Here is an 18,856-nt window from a genome sequence, read left to right on the forward strand (position 1 = left end):
TCCATTTTTCAGGATAAAGACGAACGGCTCACTTCCTCGGGAGAAGCGGCCCGGCTACAATTCCCCCTTCGACAGTCCGATCAGGAGTCCATCCTCCAGTGGGAGTCAGCAGAGTAATTTTTCATTTTCCGAATCTTCGAGGCCGGGGGTTTCCTACGAGAACGTCAACCTGGTCCAGGGGGCCAGGAACGGCCGGACCGAAGTCGTTTTTGGGGGTGAAACCTCAGGGGAGAACGGCAACGAGACCATCGCTGTGAACTACGAGAACGTTAGAATAAACGAGGCCACTTCGGGATACGGGAAAATCCAGGTAGTAAACTCTAGGAGCTTACCGGCTCAGAACTACGAGAATTTTTCACCTACGAATGGAAATCTTCGACCTTCGCAAATCGAGGAACACAATCCGGTCGTGACGAAAAATAACGCAACGTCTTACCAGCAGGCGAGAGGCTTCAGAAACTTTAGCAATAACCAACAGCAGCAGCAACAGCAGCAGCATCAGCATCAGTGTCAGGGTAACAGGAAAAACGGACAGCTTCAGAACAGCTGTGAAGTTATCGAGAACAAACTTGCCATATCGAACGACGACCTCCTCGAGGCTATTGAGCAGCTCTCGATGATATCGAAGTCCAAGGAGGCGTTCGCCACTCCGAAGAGAAACAACACCGAGAGGGATAACGCCAAGTCGAACGAAGCCAAGGCTGACAAGGCCAGGGAGGAGCTAGAGATTGAGGACAGAAGGAAGTACGTTGAATTCTTGCAGAACGAGAAGGTTCACATACACGGTAACATGGATGTGCTCAAGAGGAGCATCGCTGACATCGAGACACAGGAAGAGGAAATCGGCAGAGAGGTGAGAATCGAGTGATTTTTTTTTTTCACTCAGAACAAAACTTTGAACACAACACTCCACCATCCAATATGATGACTCTGTGGAGGGCACTTTGGTGTGACCCTTATCTTGAGGTTGATAACGAGTTTCCTATGTACGGGGAGTAACATGAGGCATAATTTTAAGATATTAGGTTTCAATATTCAGCATCTTCAAATTTGAACTCTTCTCTGAAATCCTTCGAAACTAACGCCATTCAAAGCACAGTTACAGTCCTAGCAGTTCCTAATGAGAACCTTCAATTTCAACCGTCACACTTTCTTTTCTCAATGAATTGTGGTCGGAACGCGGAGGCGACCAGCTGTCATTATTATGATTAACATCATTGGGTAACTAGAGTCGCAATCCGAGTTCCAAAAACTCTTAGCTAAACCCGTTTCGCGAACAAAGTGTTGGCGTATTACGTCACTTCAATGTTATCTGCGATTCGAAGAGGCGCGGCAAACGCGACCAGGTCAATATTTGTTAAGCTTTTTGCATTTATGGTTAGATAGTCCGAATGCTTCCCCTCCATCATACGCAACTTCTTATCTCGCGTGTCGTGACACATGCGATCGCATGCGGCTTTGTGTCGTACCTCCTTCGACAGTCACCTCTAGTTTTCTTACAATTAGTTGCACTTGAGCTCGTCTGTATATAGTATAGCAGTGTTTCGCGTCCCACGAAAAGAAGCGCAGTGAAATGCCTACTAAAGTCAAAAGCCTACAAAAATATGCGCGGATTTTTTTACGCCGTACTAAAAGTGACGCAGGATGCATTGGATTAAGAGAAAGAGAAGTGCGTGAAAACTTATTCAGTACACATATTCGAAGAATAGTGATGTAGCGTTTTGGAAGTAGTTAACATAGACGCATAAATTTTCAGCTGGAACTTGAGAAGGCGCTTCTGTCGGCTGAGTATGAGGCTGAGTCTTTGAAGCTCTCGCAGGATGAGGGGGAGAAAATACGGACCCAGATGCGGATTAACGAGCTCGAGAGAGAAATGGCCGAGGATACCGTCACCCAAGCCAATCTTCAGGCGGAGGCCAAACAGAGGGTTCAAAGTGCTCAGCAGGCCTGTTTCCGAATCGAGGAAGAGATCCGGGAGGCCGATGATTCCGCTGACGAAAGGAGGCGACAGGATCTCGTTGAGAAGCTCTCGGTACAGCAGGACCTCCTCGAATCCGAAAGAAAGGCCTTCGAGGATCTTGAATTTCATCACCTCGAGGAAGAAGCCAGCAAACTTGCCACCAGGGAAGAATTGCAAAGGTTAGCAATTCGTTCGTCATCTTCTTCAAAAGCTCCTTCTCGTCTCGTGGACGTTTGGAAAGCCTTCGCTCTTACCGTTTCCATTTCTGGATCCCTAATTCCTTTCTCTTTTTAGGTACCTGAGTGATTTATCGACCAGAATCGAAGCCAAAAAGGCTCAGCTCAACAATCTTGAGTCTCAGCGAACCGCCGCAAAGAATACTGCCGTCAGAGACACAAGGAGTCTCGAGAGGCAGAAGTTGGGACACGTTCGTCGCCTCGAGGAGGTAATCGCGGTTTTGTTTCCTCCGCGATGAGACAAGCTCCACCGCTCACGATTTCTTTATTTTTTTCATCTCGAATTATTTCACATCTTCGACAAAGGTTCTAGAGATTTTTCCAATATGGCCTAATGTCGCGGTGAATTCTTTCAGGGTCGAAACAGGCTCCGGGCAATCGACGATGAACTGGAAAGCCTGTCGCGTAACGAGGCCGAGAATCCGGACGAAAAACGATCACCGAGTCGAGAGGATTTCGACAGGATATCAAGGGTCACTACGGACTCACCAATCGTCCAGACAACCGGCCAAGGCAGTCTTGGAAGAAAAACGATCGAGTCACTCAAGGAGATCGAGCGAAACAGGCAGCTCCACCTTGCCAAACAGGGTAAGTTATCGTACTGTCCAACTACCAAATACCGCAGAACTTCATTACTCCGAGCTGTATTGACAACGGGATTACGGATCATTCACAGGAAGTCAGGTGATATCCGAGGAGAGGCGGAGGGTCGAGGAACTGAAAAGACGGGTTCAGGACGAGGTCCGGACCCAGTGGGAGGAGCGGAAAATGAACTGCGCTTCTTTCAACAGCGTCGAATCTGGAGAAGAGTCGTCAAGTTATTCTACCGGCGGTCCGACGGAGAGGTGAGTTTCACCCTCTTATTTTTGTCCCAGTTTTACGATCATGGATTGACTGTTCCTCTAATACACTCGATCGAGAAGTCTAATGAACCGCTTTTCTCCACCCGATCTCCGAATCGTTACAAGTACCGAAAGTTTTTTTTACTGACTGGAAGCGTCACGAGTAAATGGACTTAATTAGCAAGAAAAGCTTTACACTGATTGGTGAGAAATGGAAATTGTTTGAATTCCCGTTTAAAGAAATGGTCGGTAGAAAATCTGGTAATCTGATGAAAATAAGCAGTTTACGTACACCGCTTCTATTCAGATTCGAAGTAACAGGTTTGTTGTTTTAGAACTTTTTTTGTTAGCTTGTATCAGAGGCGTGTGACTGGTAAAATTTATCAGTACCAACGCATAACTTACGAGGTAGTCATAGATACTAGCGTAGGAAATAGATCGAGTCCCGAGGCGATATCGTCTGATCGATGAACGAATTGGTGCTAGTGCAGAATGCATAAACGTGTGGTACAGTATAACGCTTCTCTGCATGTCAAGCAGCACATTCGTAGAAATTATCGCAAGTTATCGGTGAGCTGACTGTGGCGTGTTGACTCACGTTGCCAGAGCCGATGATGATTTTGCGAGAGAGAGAGAAGAAATAAAAAAACAGGCAGACAACTGTACATCATAGAGGAATATAGAAAGCGAATTCAGGCTAGAGAGTGGCTTGTGCGGAGTGATCGAAGAGGGACGGTGGGGCGTGTTATCGCCGCCGATACGATATCGGCTACCTCTTGCTTTCGTCCCGTGTCCATACGTTATTATATCTGAGTGTGTCGTTGCGATGGGTATTAGCGCGTTGCGAGGTAGCGGATGATGACCGTCTACTCCCAAAGCCGACAGTAACTCGGCGATAAAAGTTAGAAAATCGAAACCGACGAGTCGATAAATTAGGCCAAGGCGGATCGCCGGTTAGCTTTTGACGCTAAAAATGATCAAAGTTTAGTGTTTTGGGTGACGCAGTTCACCCGCCACTCGAGTCCAACAACAAGTGAGAGTGGCGAATTCGCGAGTGCGGATCAGTTTTTGATGCACGGTGAAAGAAATTTCCCCAGCAAGATCAGAGACAGTTCGAATGTTCGTATGCATATTGGGTTGAGAATTCTGGGTACTCACCAGGGCTGATATTTGACGACGAAAATGTGCGATTAGGACGATATGAACCTCCGTCAAACAGGTGACGTTCTTCTGACCGAAGCAAGGTCCACCGGATGCAGCGTAATAACGTACATAACGAGTCACAGGTGGTATCTTTGTGCGAAAGACTGGCTTTTAGAAAATTGTTACAAACCGGCGCGAGGATTGACGATCCGAGTTTACGCTCGAATTTCGTAAGTCTGACTATAACGTCTTTTTTCACTTCTCTTTTCATTTCTCAAAGAGCGGGTTAGTCTTTGAAGTGTAATCAGCAGGCGCGGAAGAACATTGAACGGCTCATTAGACTCGTTTGATCTCAATATTGCCTTGAATTCGAATTCGAAATGCAGGTTCGTTTCGTATTTTTTTATCTAGCGGAAGCGGAAGCAGCGACGGGGCCGATGGAGGAACCAGCGAGAAACTTTCACCCGGGAAATCGAGTCCTGGACCGAGTCCTGGTCCTGGTTCGGGAAGCGGAGGAGCTGGACCCTCCAACGGAAGTTACGCTCTGCTTCAGCGCGGCAATGTAAGTCTAATTTTTGTTTCGTGTTAGAATAATTTTAATTTTAGCCAAAACCCACGCAGTCAAGCCTTTAATATCTCCGGCTAGGATTTGTCAAAGTCATTCACAATTACAAAAATAATTTGAATGTTTCTAAATAAAATCTTTTCGGCGCAAAAATTCCGTTTTCACATCTCACTCCTAAAAAATTCGAATCGCTTCTCCCAGCTCTCTCATGCTTTGGCTGCTAAAGTTTCATCAAGCCTTCGATTGCGAAACGAATTACTGTTTGTCAGGTGACGCTGTAAGTCACGGACAGTGATAATAGTCTCACATATTTTTGGCATCGTTGAAGAAAACTAAAATTATTGTTTGTTTTCGTTCGGCTCTTTATTACACTTTAAATTCACACCATCTGTCATTTTTGAGGTAACGTAATACGATTTATCTATGTCTATAGACACAATATCGTGAAAATTTAACAATTGGAGAAGGTGGAAAAGAAAATTCAAAATCGTAATATTACTGCTACCATAATTTACTGGTAATAAACTAATGAACGAACAATTGTTCGGTCTCTTCCTGTTGTTGTACCGAAATTGTTGTTTACTCTGCGATTCTCTTGTCTCCTTGTCCTCTTCTCGTCTTCTCGCACCGATCTATTCTCGAGATAATAGTTGAGGATTTCCGGGAGGGCATTTGAGCAGGGGAGGGCGTCTAAACCTATTTCTAGAATAGGCGCGTTATATCGGGGAGATTTTCTCGGATGAAGAGTATCCACTCGTCGTTTCGGTACAAGGAGCACCTGCTCTAACTTATCGGGCAACATTTCTCGACACAAATCACGTGGAATAAATAGAACACGTGTTTCTGAATAAATCAAAAAAATTTGGAAAACAAGAAGAAGAAGAAGAAAAAGAAACTTTTCCTGTGTACGCATAAATCTTTTTCAAGCGTTGCCAAACTTGCCAAGAAATTTTGCATTACTCGCTTCAGAGAAAATACTGAATCATCCTGCATCGGTCAGGTGCGTTATGAGATTTGCGACTCGAGGAGCGCGCGTCGCAAATTTTCATGTTTTCCTGTCCGACGCCTCCAGGTACTTAAATAAAACCCAAGGCTCTTTGAACTCGGCACCGTGCAATGTTAATTATTACGACCCGGAAACCACAAAGCGGCGACGACACTTTCATGTAGCGTAGGTATAATAACCGGTAAGCTATGGGGTATGAAAAGATTATAACGAAATCCTTGCAGTTTCTCGCGTCTTTTCTCTCCATAATGCATCGTAGTTTATAGCCAAACCACTTACATCGGTATGAATTTCAACGTGGTAATAATAGACGGTGTATTATATGTGTATAAATTTTATGGTTGATCGTGGGTGGGGTCGTTTATAAGCTGTCAGCAGCTGTCTATGAAGATAAAAACGAAAAACAAAAAAAAAAAAAAAATAAAAGACACCGAAAATCAAGTAAAATAGAGAATAAAACATACGTATTTTCGCGATTACGTATGTATTTCTTGTTTTTTGAATTTTTTTATTTCTTTTTTATTCCGACATCCCTTTTTTCATCCATCGTCTCGGACATTTCAGATTTAATACACACTTGTAGACAGATATATAAGCGAATAAAAATGTTACTCGACTTTAAACATTATATGTATTTACAAGCGTTAAGTAAATTGTTGCGTAACGTCGAATCGTACCGCTTTGGACTTATAATTACGACCACGTTATAATTCCACGAAAGAGAGAGAGAAAAAGTGCAAGCACACCAGGTAAGAAGATGAAAAAAATTTTAATCTATGTTTCGTATGTACGTTATGGCCTACGATGTGTAGAAAGTTTTCACACCGCGGTCCTCAAGATCATTGCATAACCGGGTATGTATGTGTAAGTTATACGTGCATGTCCTCACGTTGTCAACGCTTTTTAGATGAAAACTTTGAAATACTGCCAGGCGTGCGTGAAGAATCCATTTACGCGTTTCAATGAAAATACCGAGAGCCGAGGTCGCTGGCAGCTGATTCTAACTAAATATCCATCCAACGTGTCCTAGATTTCGGTGTACAACGCGCGTTGTCCGAGGACTGGATGTTCAATCAAATTAAACTTCGTTGTATATGGTATACATACCCTCTTCTTCACGCAAACACGAATCCAAGATTTATATATAGACCCGCGACGATGGAAACGTTGAACGATGAATCCTGAAGGCTTCCTTTCATTCTGTAATTTATCAAGATATAGCACAATTTCAATGAAATTTCGGAACACCTGACTCATTTCTTTGCTGCACAAATTTCATTCAATTCTTTACATCTTCCAAATTCTCGCCATTCTTTCCACCTTAGTCATTATCTTCGTTCCTTTCTTCCACATCTCATCATTATCATACCCTCTGTATTGTTCTGCACACCTTAGACGCGGAATCGGCAAACCACGCGATTATACCGAATAAGTCGCGATTGTTTCGCCGTTTGGATTGCGGTGAATATATAATTACACACCTAGGTTGGTACTTGCTCGGATGCCTCGTGTATGCGTAACCCGGAGACCTATTCGGGGGTGGAGGGGCGTCGCGACGCATCGACGTCGACGCGGGAATCAAACGGCCCCGATCCTCTCATCGTCAGTGCCTTCGGCAACGCGTTGACGTCCGCTAGCACGCATTTACCAAGGAACGAGCAATCCTCACGATTATTATAAGTGCCAGTTTCTTGCACAACTGCATACCTGTTCGTGGTGAAATAGCTTGTTGTGCTTGCCGGTCGCGCCTCCGCCTTACATATATATGTATAAAATTGTACATGTATACTAGAGTTTGAACAATTTTTTCACTCCTCTCGTGAAAAAATTTTAAGTATTTTTAGTGAGGGTTAATCAATCGACGTTTTTCGAGTATAACTGTTGGCAAAAAAATTTTTTACCGTTCACTTAGACGAGACTCGTCGACGCAATTATGTCCCTAATATGGATTAACTCACTCAAGTATGGAAGAAAGAAGAATCATGTGAAGAAAAAGCACGTGAGTTTCTTATAATCGATTGCGTGGGTTCATTTTTATTTTTATTTTTTTTCGATTACTCATGTTAACTTATCTGTATGACATCGAAAGAAAAATAATCTTCTATAATTAGACTTGAGAATCGTTTGTAATTTATAGCGGATAGATATTGTAGACTGAAAAACTGAAAGGAAATTATATTACAATATTGATGATAGTATAATTATTAATAAAAAAATAAGCATATATTTTAAACCACAAAAATATCTTCCGAATACCGTTGATTGTTATAAATATACTTTTTCGAGTTTCATTTTGAGCGTGCAATTTTTTTTTTACAGAATTTTTTTTTCTTGACTGAAAACTTGCCTATGTCATCCCTTATTCGTATTCTTAATTAAAAATTTGCAAACTGAGGTGCAAGCTGGAGAAAAGTTGTGTAAAAACAGGGAGGAAATGTCGATTGTCCAATCGATTAAAATCAGTCCCTTCTCTTGTTCTTCATTAGCTTCTTCTTCTCCTTACTCAATTGAAAACGGGATATATTCCGTTTCAGAAACGGCCTCCATGAAAATATGCAGAAGGCAGTTTTAAGCAGCGATTGTTCCGACTCAATAAAAACATGCACGTGAATTCGTTGAAATTGCAGTTGTAATAAAGCGTTTGCAGAATGTGTATGAAAAATTTCTTCACCGCCTTTGTTCAACTCTTCATATTATGCGTATGGCTGTGAACTAAGAAATGTGAACGAATCCAAACCGCGCTTAACGATCTCAAGTTTCGCGAACGCGGTTTAATCCTACAACCATAATTTAAGCACTTTGCACGCGTTGCAATCTGTTCGTTGTATTGATATAATAATTCTCGACTAAAACCTGTACAACATTCTAAACTGGTTTAGTCAGCGGCATAGTCTAGGATCGATTTCGGAATGTGTAGGTAGATATATATGTTTAAATAGAAATACATATATACATTTTTTATTTTTTTTTTCTTTTCTTTGCTAAAAATATTCGTCGCTAAGTTTTGAGCCTGGATATCTAGGTACATATGGAAGGTCTGTGTATATATATACACGTACAGAATTTTATGATACATTCTTTTTTTTTTAGATTCTGACTATTTTTCATGACTTTTTTTTAAAACGAGTTTCTTTTTTTTTTTGTCATCTTATTCTCTACTGGAACAATAGGTACTGATTTGCAATTAAGAAAAGTAAACACCGTATTACGGAGCTAAAAAAGACTTGGGTGTGGTTTATAATAGAATATTGCGGAAGTGACGGAAGTTATGACGCTTGAAAAAACATTTTAACTAGCTCGTCAAGATCCGTCAGCTGCAGTCTTGTCAACGGGATAGACACCTAGATGTATATATACATATGGGTAAACATAGAGTGAGGCACAGACAGATGCACCGATATACCTACGTGCCGGTACACATAGCGTTCTATTTCATTGTAAAATGAATTTTACAAAAATAGCTCGTGGCCCGGCGGCAGCACGCAGCGTATAAACGTATAAACATGATGTATATGTTTTGTATGAAAAGAATGTATATATGTGCCCGAGCCGTCACTCTTCCGCAGATCACTGCGTATACATATATAAACTTTGAGCTTTGCTACGTGAAAGAAAAAAACAAGAGATGACCTAAATATCAGTAATCGATAATGTTCTTTCTTATTTTTTCTTCTTTGATTTGTAGCCGAGAGACGAAAAACGGATATCATCCGAGGGCGAGAGGACCAGCAGTAACAGCGGAGGTATGCCTGACGGAACCGGAAGTCGACCTCATTCGCAAACGTCCAGCGAACTCGACACTCTCGGACCGCTGCGGCCGCTGCAGCCGGTTAAGCATCGGGAAAAGCCGAAATTATTGCAGGTGAGGGTGACTTTGGATCTACGAAAGATCTGATTTTGAGTTCCGGTAAAGCGCGTGACGTCAGACCTTCAAGTCTTACCGATTGAGTCGTATTTCACGATTTTTTCGACCCCTGAGCGACGGAATCGTCTCGTACTTTCAGAAATGATAACGCTGATGACAGTGATTGTCTGCTCACTTGGATACGTTTACAAAATCGTTGACAAGTACCCCAGAAAACAAGGAACTTAGCTCTACGCGTAGAAAGAAGCCGTGTGTCATAACCTCAAAAGCTAGTTGAAATCAAATTCAAGTGTATAATTCACAGTCTTTACCTTCAATTTTCTAAATACGTGATTATCGAATAGAAACCTAATGACGGATCTTGTGATCTTCTTAAGTTTAAATAGACTTCTTTACACGGGAGATGAAGAAACGGAAAAATAAGATTCGTTGGTTTTGTCGATAAAACAGGAAGACAGATAGACATTCCCCTTATTTTATTAAGCGCGGGAGTTGAGGGACGGATATTCTCAACTAAAAGTGAGTCTCGATGTGAATATTGAAAACTTCGTGATGAGATGAAAATTAACAACTCTTTGGCATTATTATTATTCAAAACAAATCATCCTATTAAATTGGCTATGATCAATTTTTCCAGATTTTATTTCATCGCAAAGTGTACAATATTACAATAGTACAATATCCCACAACAGTTTGAATGCGGGTTTTCATGTAATTCCATTACAGCAGCGACCGCTGACTCGATATTTGCCGATAAAATCGGAATCCCTCGACCTGAGGCACCACATCGAGACGGCCGGACACCAGCTTCAACTTATCCACGACGTCTCCGTCGACACGACGACATGCTGTGGCTACCTCTCAAAAATGAGCAAGAAATTTCACCACTGGAACAAACGGTGGTTCGTCTTCGACCGGAAGCGGAAAACCTTGTCGTATTACAGTGACAGCTCAGCGAAAAAGGCTCGCGGCCTTGTCTACTTCCAGGTATGAGCGATTTAAATTAAATTGAAGATTTAAATTAATTGGAAGTACCGTCTGGATCGTAAATCGTTGAGACCAAGAGATAAGAAAATTGTTTCGGAAGATCTTCTACACCGTTATTTGTGACAATCATGGTGGTAAACATGGTGAAAGGATAGCTCGAATTATCCGACATCAACAGTTTGATGAATTGTTCTACAATGAGAACGTTCAAAATACTCGAACCCTGCTGTTTTTCATTCGATTCTAATGTTTTGGGATTATTTTGTCCGCCATAGAGATTTCTATACAGACTGTCGGAAACATTTTTTTACAAACAGTAATCTCCGGATCGGATAAAAATAGATTTTTAAAAGTACGCTACAGCCAATGTTCGTCATCAATGTTTCCACATCAAACACGTGATGTCATGTGGGATTTGTTGAATCTTTCGTGCAAGTGATTTGAAATCAATAACTTTTATTACATTAATTGGTTCAAAAGCAGCAGAGTTTGATCATTTTAGACGTTCTAGCCTACAACCTTTTCTCAAATTATTGATATCTGAGCTTGTGTTATTTGGATTTGCTGAGCATTATTTACGATCACATATTATTGATGTTATTTAACTCGTCTCGCCGTCGTTGACACAAATAACACCTTTGCAGCATTTTTAAACGGTTTTTCTTATCTCTTCCTAACTGTCGACCCTGAGGACTCATCCTTGATTTGGGACGGAGTTGACTTTCCGGATTTGAAAAGTTCCGAAAGCGCCGAATTCCGAATTATTTATTGGCGAAACTTGAAGTAAAGAAAACAAACTTTGAAGAATCAACAAAGTTTCGAATGGTCGGAAACCCGATGGCTTGTGCAAGTTTCCGAAAATTCAAGTTACGATAGAGCAAAATTTCGAAAAATAAAATTTCGATAGAGTAAAATTTGGAAAATTGAAATATACTCACACAGTTTAGTTTACTCAACGAATGGGTGTGAAAATTGAGAACCACCATCGGAACTTTGACTTACTGCAGTTATGCCCTTTCGAAACTTTGCACTTCCGAAACTTTGAGCTTCGGATTTCGGACCATTCGAAACTCGTGAGAGTTTGATTTCTTCACTTTAAGTTTCGCCACCAAAAACTTTGGAATTCGGTGCTTCCGGAACTTTTCAAATTCGGAATGTCAACCCCGCCCTCTTAATTTCGAGCCTGAACCTTGTCACTAACGAACCAAGATATCTCTCGACCGTCGTGATTTACTAACTCCGTCTCCAATCGCAGTCCATCGAGGAAGTCTACGTGGACCACTTGAACAGCGTCAGATCGCCGCAGCCATCGCTCACCTTCATCGTCAAGACGTCGGCCCGGCTTTATCACTTGATGGCGCCGAGTCCAGAGGCGATGCGAGTTTGGGTGGACGTCGTTTTCACGGGTGCCGAGGGGTACCACGAGTTCGACCACGGCGTTTGAGGGAAAAGCCGAGCCGACTCGACGGCTGCAGTAATTTATCAAGTTTTTATTTTTTTTCATCACGACCTTTCGCAAGCACGATCGTTGCGTCGATTTTTGCATTTCCCTGGAACTTTGGGAAGAGACGCGCTTTCGTCTAATCCCTCCGTCTCTGCAGGTGACTTATCGAGAGGAACCGGAGAACGCGAAAAAAAGTTTATAGCGGTGTCCAATTCAGCGACAATAAATTTCATTGTTATCGCGTGTACTGTATATATTGGTATATTTACATACCTAATGGGGAAGAAATATATACACTATATTTACACGCATTTTTTACACGTTATAACCAATGGTGCCACGATTTGTTGATAATAAAAATAATATTAGTAATAACAGTAGTAATAGTGGTAATAGTAATAATTATAATATCCGAAAAAGTGTGACGAGGGCATTATTAGATGAATCATGGGTATATGTAATATGTAATTGTGTATAATCAAAGTATTGTTATACACATCGTGTAACAATGAAGAATGAGAAGCGTTTAATTATTGATAATATGGAAAACCTTCCGTGTCTTGTACCGAGATAAACGATCGACGAAGTCTTATTATGCTAGTAAATATGAATTATCGATATATTATATTATTATTCTATCGAGTCTGAGAGAATTTTTGATGGATGATAATTTTTACATGAAAAAAGCTATGATCTAGTCTTCCAGTAAGCAGAATAAACAAAGCGGAACAATGAATACAAGAAAAAAGATACATTTTGAGAAAGGGTATTTACAGCAATTAGTTCGAATGGATTATATTTAAGCTGAATTCGTGCAGCTCGAGGTTAGAATGACCAGCTCTTACGTAAATCGTATTATAATAATAAATAATACGACAGGATCAATTATGTATAATTATATATGTAAATGATCTGGAATGAACCAGAAAATGAATTATTTTACCAATATGATTGTACATACTATGTTATACATGAATGTAATAAAGATTAAGATGAGTCACTGTGAAAATTTGCTACTATTGAACCCATACTGTATCCTCATTTTTGTGAACGTGCATTCAAAGGAGACCCTGGTTATAAGTGTTGTAAAGGGTACTTGGAGAATGATTTGGTTCTTCATTTTTCGACCAAAATTTTGGGTCTCCGATTCGATTTATTTGACCTTTTCCTGAGCAATTGGACCCTCAGGACCTCAGAAAACACAGCGAAAAGAGCGTAGGACCAACAGGAGAGAAATGGCGAGCGAAAAAGCACCTGCTGAAAAATGTCGAAAACACAGGTTCTCGTTTTTTGGCTGTAACTTTTGATGCGTTGATCGCAGCGTATTGGGACTGCGCCCAATCGATTTCTCTCGCAAAATTACGTCGGAATAGTGCATGAAAGAATTTATTTCAGCACTTTTCAAAATCGCGAAAATTTTCGCCAAAAATGCAAAGGGGTTAGCCTTGCTTTTTTTTTGGCCGAAAAATTTTGGGTCTCCGATTCGATTTATTTGACCTTTTCCTGACCAATTGGACCCTCAGGAACTCAGAAAACGCAGCGAAAAGAGCGTAGGACCAACAGGAGAGAAATGGCGAGCGAAAAAGCACCTGCTGAAAAATGTCGAAAACACAGGTCCTCGTTTTTTGGCTGTAACTTTTGATGCGTTGATCGCAGCGTATTGGGACTGCGCCCAATCGATTTCTCACGCAAAATTACGTCGGAATAGTGCATGAAAGAATTTATTCCAGCACTTTTCAAAATCGCGAAAATTTTCGCCAAAAATGCAAAGGGGTTAGCCTTGCTTTTTTTTTGGCCGAAAAATTTTGGGTCTCCGATTCGATTTATTTGACCTTTTCCTGACCAATTGGACCCTCAGGAACTCAGAAAACGCAGCGAAAAGAGCGTAGGACCAACAGGAGAGAAATGGCGAGCGAAAAAGCACCTGCTGAAAAATGTCGAAAACACAGGTCCTCGTTTTTTGGCTGTAACTTTTGATGCGTTGATCGCAGCGTATTGGGACTGCGCCCAATCGATTTCTCTCGCAAAATTACGTCGGAATAGTGCATGAAAGAATTTATTCCAGCACTTTTCAAAATCGCGAAAATTTTCGCCAACAATGCAAAGGGGTTAGCCTTGCTTTTTTTTTGGCCGAAAAATTTTGGGTCTCCGATTCGATTTATTTGACCTTTTCCTGACCAATTGGACCCTCAGGAACTCAGAAAACGCAGCGAAAAGAGCGTAGGACCAACAGGAGAGAAATGGCGAGCGAAAAAGCACCTGCTGAAAAATGTCGAAAACACAGGTTCTCGTTTTTTGGCTGTAACTTTTGATGCGTTGATCGCAGCGTATTGGGACTGCGCCCAATCGATTTCTCTCGCAAAATTACGTCGGAATGGTGCATGAAAGAATTTATTCCAGCACTTTTCAAAATCGCGAAAATTTTCGCCAAAAATGCAAAGGGGTTAGCCCTGCTTTTTTTTTGGCCGAAAAATTTTGGGTCTCCGATTCGATTTATTTGACCTTTTCCTGACCAATTGGACCCTCAGGAACTCAGAAAACGCAGCGAAAAGAGCGTAGGACCAACAGGAGAGAAATGGCGAGCGAAAAAGCACCTGCTGAAAAATGTCGAAAACACAGGTTCTCGTTTTTTGGCTGTAACTTTTGATGCGTTGATCGCAGCGTATTGGGACTGCGCCCAATCGATTTCTCTCGCAAAATTACGTCGGAATAGTGCATGAAAGAATTTATTCCAGCACTTTTCAAAATCGCGAAAATTTTCGCCAAAAATGCAAAGGGGTTAGCCTTGCTTTTTTTTTGGCCGAAAAATTTTGGGTCTCCGATTCGATTTATTTGACCTTTTCCTGACCAATTGGACCCTCAGGAACTCAGAAAACGCAGCGAAAAGAGCGTAGGACCAACAGGAGAGAAATGGCGAGCGAAAAAGCACCTGCTGAAAAATGTCGAAAACACAGGTCCTCGTTTTTTGGCTGTAACTTTTGATGCGTTGATCGCAGCGTATTGGGACTGCGCCCAATCGATTTCTCTCGCAAAATTACGTCGGAATAGTGCATGAAACAATTTATTCCAGCACTTTTAAAAATCGCGAAAATTTTCGCCAAAAATGCAAAGGGGTTAGCCTTGCTTTTTTTTTGGCCGAAAAATTTTGGGTCTCCGATTCGATTTATTTGACCTTTTCCTGACCAATTGGACCCTCAGGAACTCAGAAAACGCAGCGAAAAGAGCGTAGGACCAACAGGAGAGAAATGGCGAGCGGAAAAGCACCTGCTGAAAAATGTCGAAAACACAGGTCCTCGTTTTTTGGCTGTAACTTTTGATGCGTTGATCGCAGCGTATTGGGACTGCGCCCAATCGATTTCTCTCGCAAAATTACGTCGGAATAGTGCATGAAAGAATTTATTCCAGCACTTTTCAAAATCGCGAAAATTTTCGCCAAAAATGCAAAGGGGTTAGCCTTGCTTTTTTTTTGGCCGAAAAATTTTGGGTCTCCGATTCGATTTATTTGACCTTTTCCTGACCAATTGGACCCTCAGGAATTCAGAAAAAGCAGCGAAAAGAGCGTAGGACCAACAGGAGAGAAATGGCGAGCGAAAAAGCACCTGCTGAAAAATGTCGAAAACACAGGTCCTCGTTTTTTGGCTGTAACTTTTGATGCGTTGATCGCAGCGTATTGGGACTGCGCCCAATCGATTTCTCTCGCAAAATTACGTCGGAATAGTGCATGAAAGAATTTATTCCAGCACTTTTCAAAATCGCGAAAATTTTCGCCAAAAATGCAAAGGGGTTAGCCTTGCTTTTTTTTTGGCCGAAAAATTTTGGGTCTCCGATTCGATTTATTTGACCTTTTCCTGACCAATTGGACCCTCAGGAACTCAGAAAACGCAGCGAAAAGAGCGTAGGACCAACAGGAGAGAAATGGCGAGCGAAAAAGCACCTGCTGAAAAATGTCGAAAACACAGGTTCTCGTTTTTTGGCTGTAACTTTTGATGCGTTGATCGCAGCGTATTGGGACTGCGCCCAATCGATTTCTCTCGCAAAATTACGTCGGAATAGTGCATGAAAAAATTTATTCCAGCACTTTTCAAAATCGCGAAAATTTTCGCCAAAAATGCAAAGGGGTTAGCCTTGCTTTTTTTTTGGCCGAAAAATTTTGGGTCTCCGATTCGATTTATTTGACCTTTTCCTGACCAATTGGACCCTCAGGAACTCAGAAAACGCAGCGAAAAGAGCGTAGGACCAACAGGAGAGAAATGGCGAGCGAAAAAGCACCTGCTGAAAAATGTCGAAAACACAGGTTCTCGTTTTTTGGCTGTAACTTTTGATGCGTTGATCGCAGCGTATTGGGACTGCGCCCAATCGATTTCTCTCGCAAAATTACGTCGGAATAGTGCATGAAAGAATTTATTTCAGCACTTTTCAAAATCGCGAAAATTTTCGCCAAAAATGCAAAGGGGTTAGCCTTGCTTTTTTTTTGGCCGAAAAATTTTGGGTCTCCGATTCGATTTATTTGACCTTTTCCTGACCAATTGGACCCTCAGGAACTCAGAAAACGCAGCGAAAAGAGCGTAGGACCAACAGGAGAGAAATGGCGAGCGAAAGAGCACCTGCTGAAAAATGTCGAAAACACAGGTTCTCGTTTTTTGGCTGTAACTTTTGATGCGTTGATCGCAGCGTATTGGGACTGCGCCCAATCGATTTCTCTCGCAAAATTACGTCGGAATAGTGCATGGAACAATTTATTCCAGCACTTTTCAAAATCGCGAAAATTTTCGCCAAAAATGCAAAGGGGTTAGCCTAGCTTTTTTTCTAGCCGAAAAAATTTTGGGTCTCCGATTCGATTTATTTGACCTTTTCCAGACCAATTGGACCCTCAGGAACTCAGAAAACGCAGCGAAAAGAGCGTAGGACCAACAGGAGAGAAATGGCGAGCGAAAAAGCACCTGCTGAAAAATGTCGAAAACACAGGTCCTCGTTTTTTGGCTGTAACTTTTAATGCGTTGATCGCAGCGTATTGGGACTGCGCCCAATCGATTTCTCTCGCAAAATTACGTCGGAATAGTGCATGAAAGAATTTATTTCAGCACTTTTCAAAATCGCGAAAATTTTCGCCAAAAATGCAAAGGGGTTAGCCTTGCTTTTTTTTTGGCCGAAAAATTTTGGGTCTCCGATTCGATTTATTTGACCTTTTCCTGACCAATTGGACCCTCAGGAACTCAGAAAACGCAGCGAAAAGAGCGTAGGACCAACAGGAGAGAAATGGCGAGCGAAAAAGCACCTGCTGAAAAATGTCGAAAACACAGGTCCTCGTTTTTTGGCTGTAACTTTTGATGCGTTGATCGCAGCGTATTGGGACTGCGCCCAATCGATTTCTCTCGCAAAATTACGTCGGAATAGTGCATGAAAGAATTTATTCCAGCACTTTTCAAAATCGCGAAAATTTTCGCCAAAAATGCAAAGGGGTTAGCCTTGCTTTTTTTTTGGCCGAAAAATTTTGGGTCTCCGATTCGATTTATTTGACCTTTTCCTGACCAATTGGACCCTCAGGAACTCAGAAAACGCAGCGAAAAGAGCGTAGGACCAACAGGAGAGAAATGGCGAGCGAAAAAGCACCCGCTGAAAAATGTCGAAAACACAGGTCCTCGTTTTTTGGCTGTAACTTTTGATGCGTTGATCGCAGCGTATTGGGACTGCGCCCAATCGATTTCTCTCGCAAAATTACGTCGGAATAGTGCATGAAAGAATTTATTCCAGCACTTTTCAAAATCGCGAAAATTTTCGCCAAAAATGCAAAGGGGTTAGCCTTGCTTTTTTTTTGGCCGAAAAATTTTGGGTCTCCAATTCGATTTATTTGACCTTTTCCTGACCAATTGGACCCTCAGGAACTCAGAAAACGCAGCGAAAAGAGCGTAGGACCAACAGGAGAGAAATGGCGAGCGAAAAAGCACCTGCTGAAAAATGTCGAAAACACAGGTCCTCGTTTTTTGGCTGTAACTTTTGATGCGTTGATCGCAGCGTATTGGGACTGCACCCAATCGATTTCTCTCGCAAAATTACGTCGGAATAGTGCATGAAAGAATTTATTTCAGCACTTTTCAAAATCGCGAAAATTTTCGCCAAAAATGCAAAGGGGTTAGCCTTGCTTTTTTTTTGGCCGAAAAATTTTGGGTCTCCGAATCGATTTATTTGACCTTTTCCTGACCAATTGGACCCTCAGGAACTCAGAAAACGCAGCGAAAAGAGCGTAGGACCAACAGGAGAGAAATGGCGAGCGAAAGAGCACCTGCTGAAAAATGTCGAAAACACAGGTTCTCGTTTTTTGGCTGTAACTTTTGATGCGTTGATCGCAGCGTATTGGGACTGCGCCCAATCGATTTCTCTCGCAAAATTACGTCGGAATAGTGCATGAAACAATTTATTCCAGCACTTTTCAAAATCGCGAAAATTTTCGCCAAAAATGCAAAGGGGTTAGCCTAGCTTTTTTTCTAGCCGAAAAAATTTTGGGTCTCCGATTCGATTTATTTGACCTTTTCCAGACCAATTGGACCCTCAGGAACTCAGAAAACGCAGCGAAAAGAGCGTAGGACCAACAGGAGAGAAATGGCGAGCGAAAAAGCACCTGCTGAAAAATGTCGAAAACACAGGTCCTCGTTTTTTGGCTGTAACTTTTGATGCGTTGATCGCAGCGTATTGGGACTGCGCCCAATCGATTTCTCTCGCAAAATTACGTCGGAATAGTGCATGAAAGAATTTATTCCAGCACTTTTCAAAATCGCGAAAATTTTCGCCAAAAATGCAAAGGGGTTAGCCT

General features: G+C 41.8%; 1 protein-coding gene and 1 long non-coding RNA gene across 2 annotated transcripts in view; one reads left to right on the top strand and one right to left on the bottom strand.

Moving 5' to 3' along the window:
- The window catches only part of LOC124186788 (pleckstrin homology-like domain family B member 1), a 30,043-nt gene extending 16,986 nt beyond the window's left edge, over positions 1-13,057 (top strand). The window contains exons 5-13 of the mRNA XM_046578787.1: positions 13-853; positions 1,757-2,139; positions 2,255-2,405; positions 2,553-2,784; positions 2,873-3,041; positions 4,593-4,743; positions 9,438-9,614; positions 10,344-10,604; positions 11,860-13,057. Coding sequence (XP_046434743.1) covers positions 13-853; positions 1,757-2,139; positions 2,255-2,405; positions 2,553-2,784; positions 2,873-3,041; positions 4,593-4,743; positions 9,438-9,614; positions 10,344-10,604; positions 11,860-12,048 — 2,554 coding nt within the window. The 3' untranslated portion in view covers positions 12,049-13,057. The remainder of the gene's footprint in view (positions 1-12; positions 854-1,756; positions 2,140-2,254; positions 2,406-2,552; positions 2,785-2,872; positions 3,042-4,592; positions 4,744-9,437; positions 9,615-10,343; positions 10,605-11,859) is intronic.
- LOC124186799 lies at positions 5,233-7,360 on the bottom strand. Its single transcript, XR_006871726.1, has 3 exons — positions 7,122-7,360; positions 6,860-6,952; positions 5,233-5,448 (listed from the first exon to the last, which is right to left on the bottom strand). It is a non-coding gene; the product is annotated as an uncharacterized LOC124186799 (long non-coding RNA).
- Positions 13,058-18,856: the final 5,799 nt, after the last annotated feature.

Source organism: Neodiprion fabricii, chromosome 7 (assembly GCF_021155785.1).
Source record: "Neodiprion fabricii isolate iyNeoFabr1 chromosome 7, iyNeoFabr1.1, whole genome shotgun sequence".
Lineage (NCBI taxonomy): Eukaryota > Metazoa > Arthropoda > Insecta > Hymenoptera > Diprionidae > Neodiprion > Neodiprion fabricii.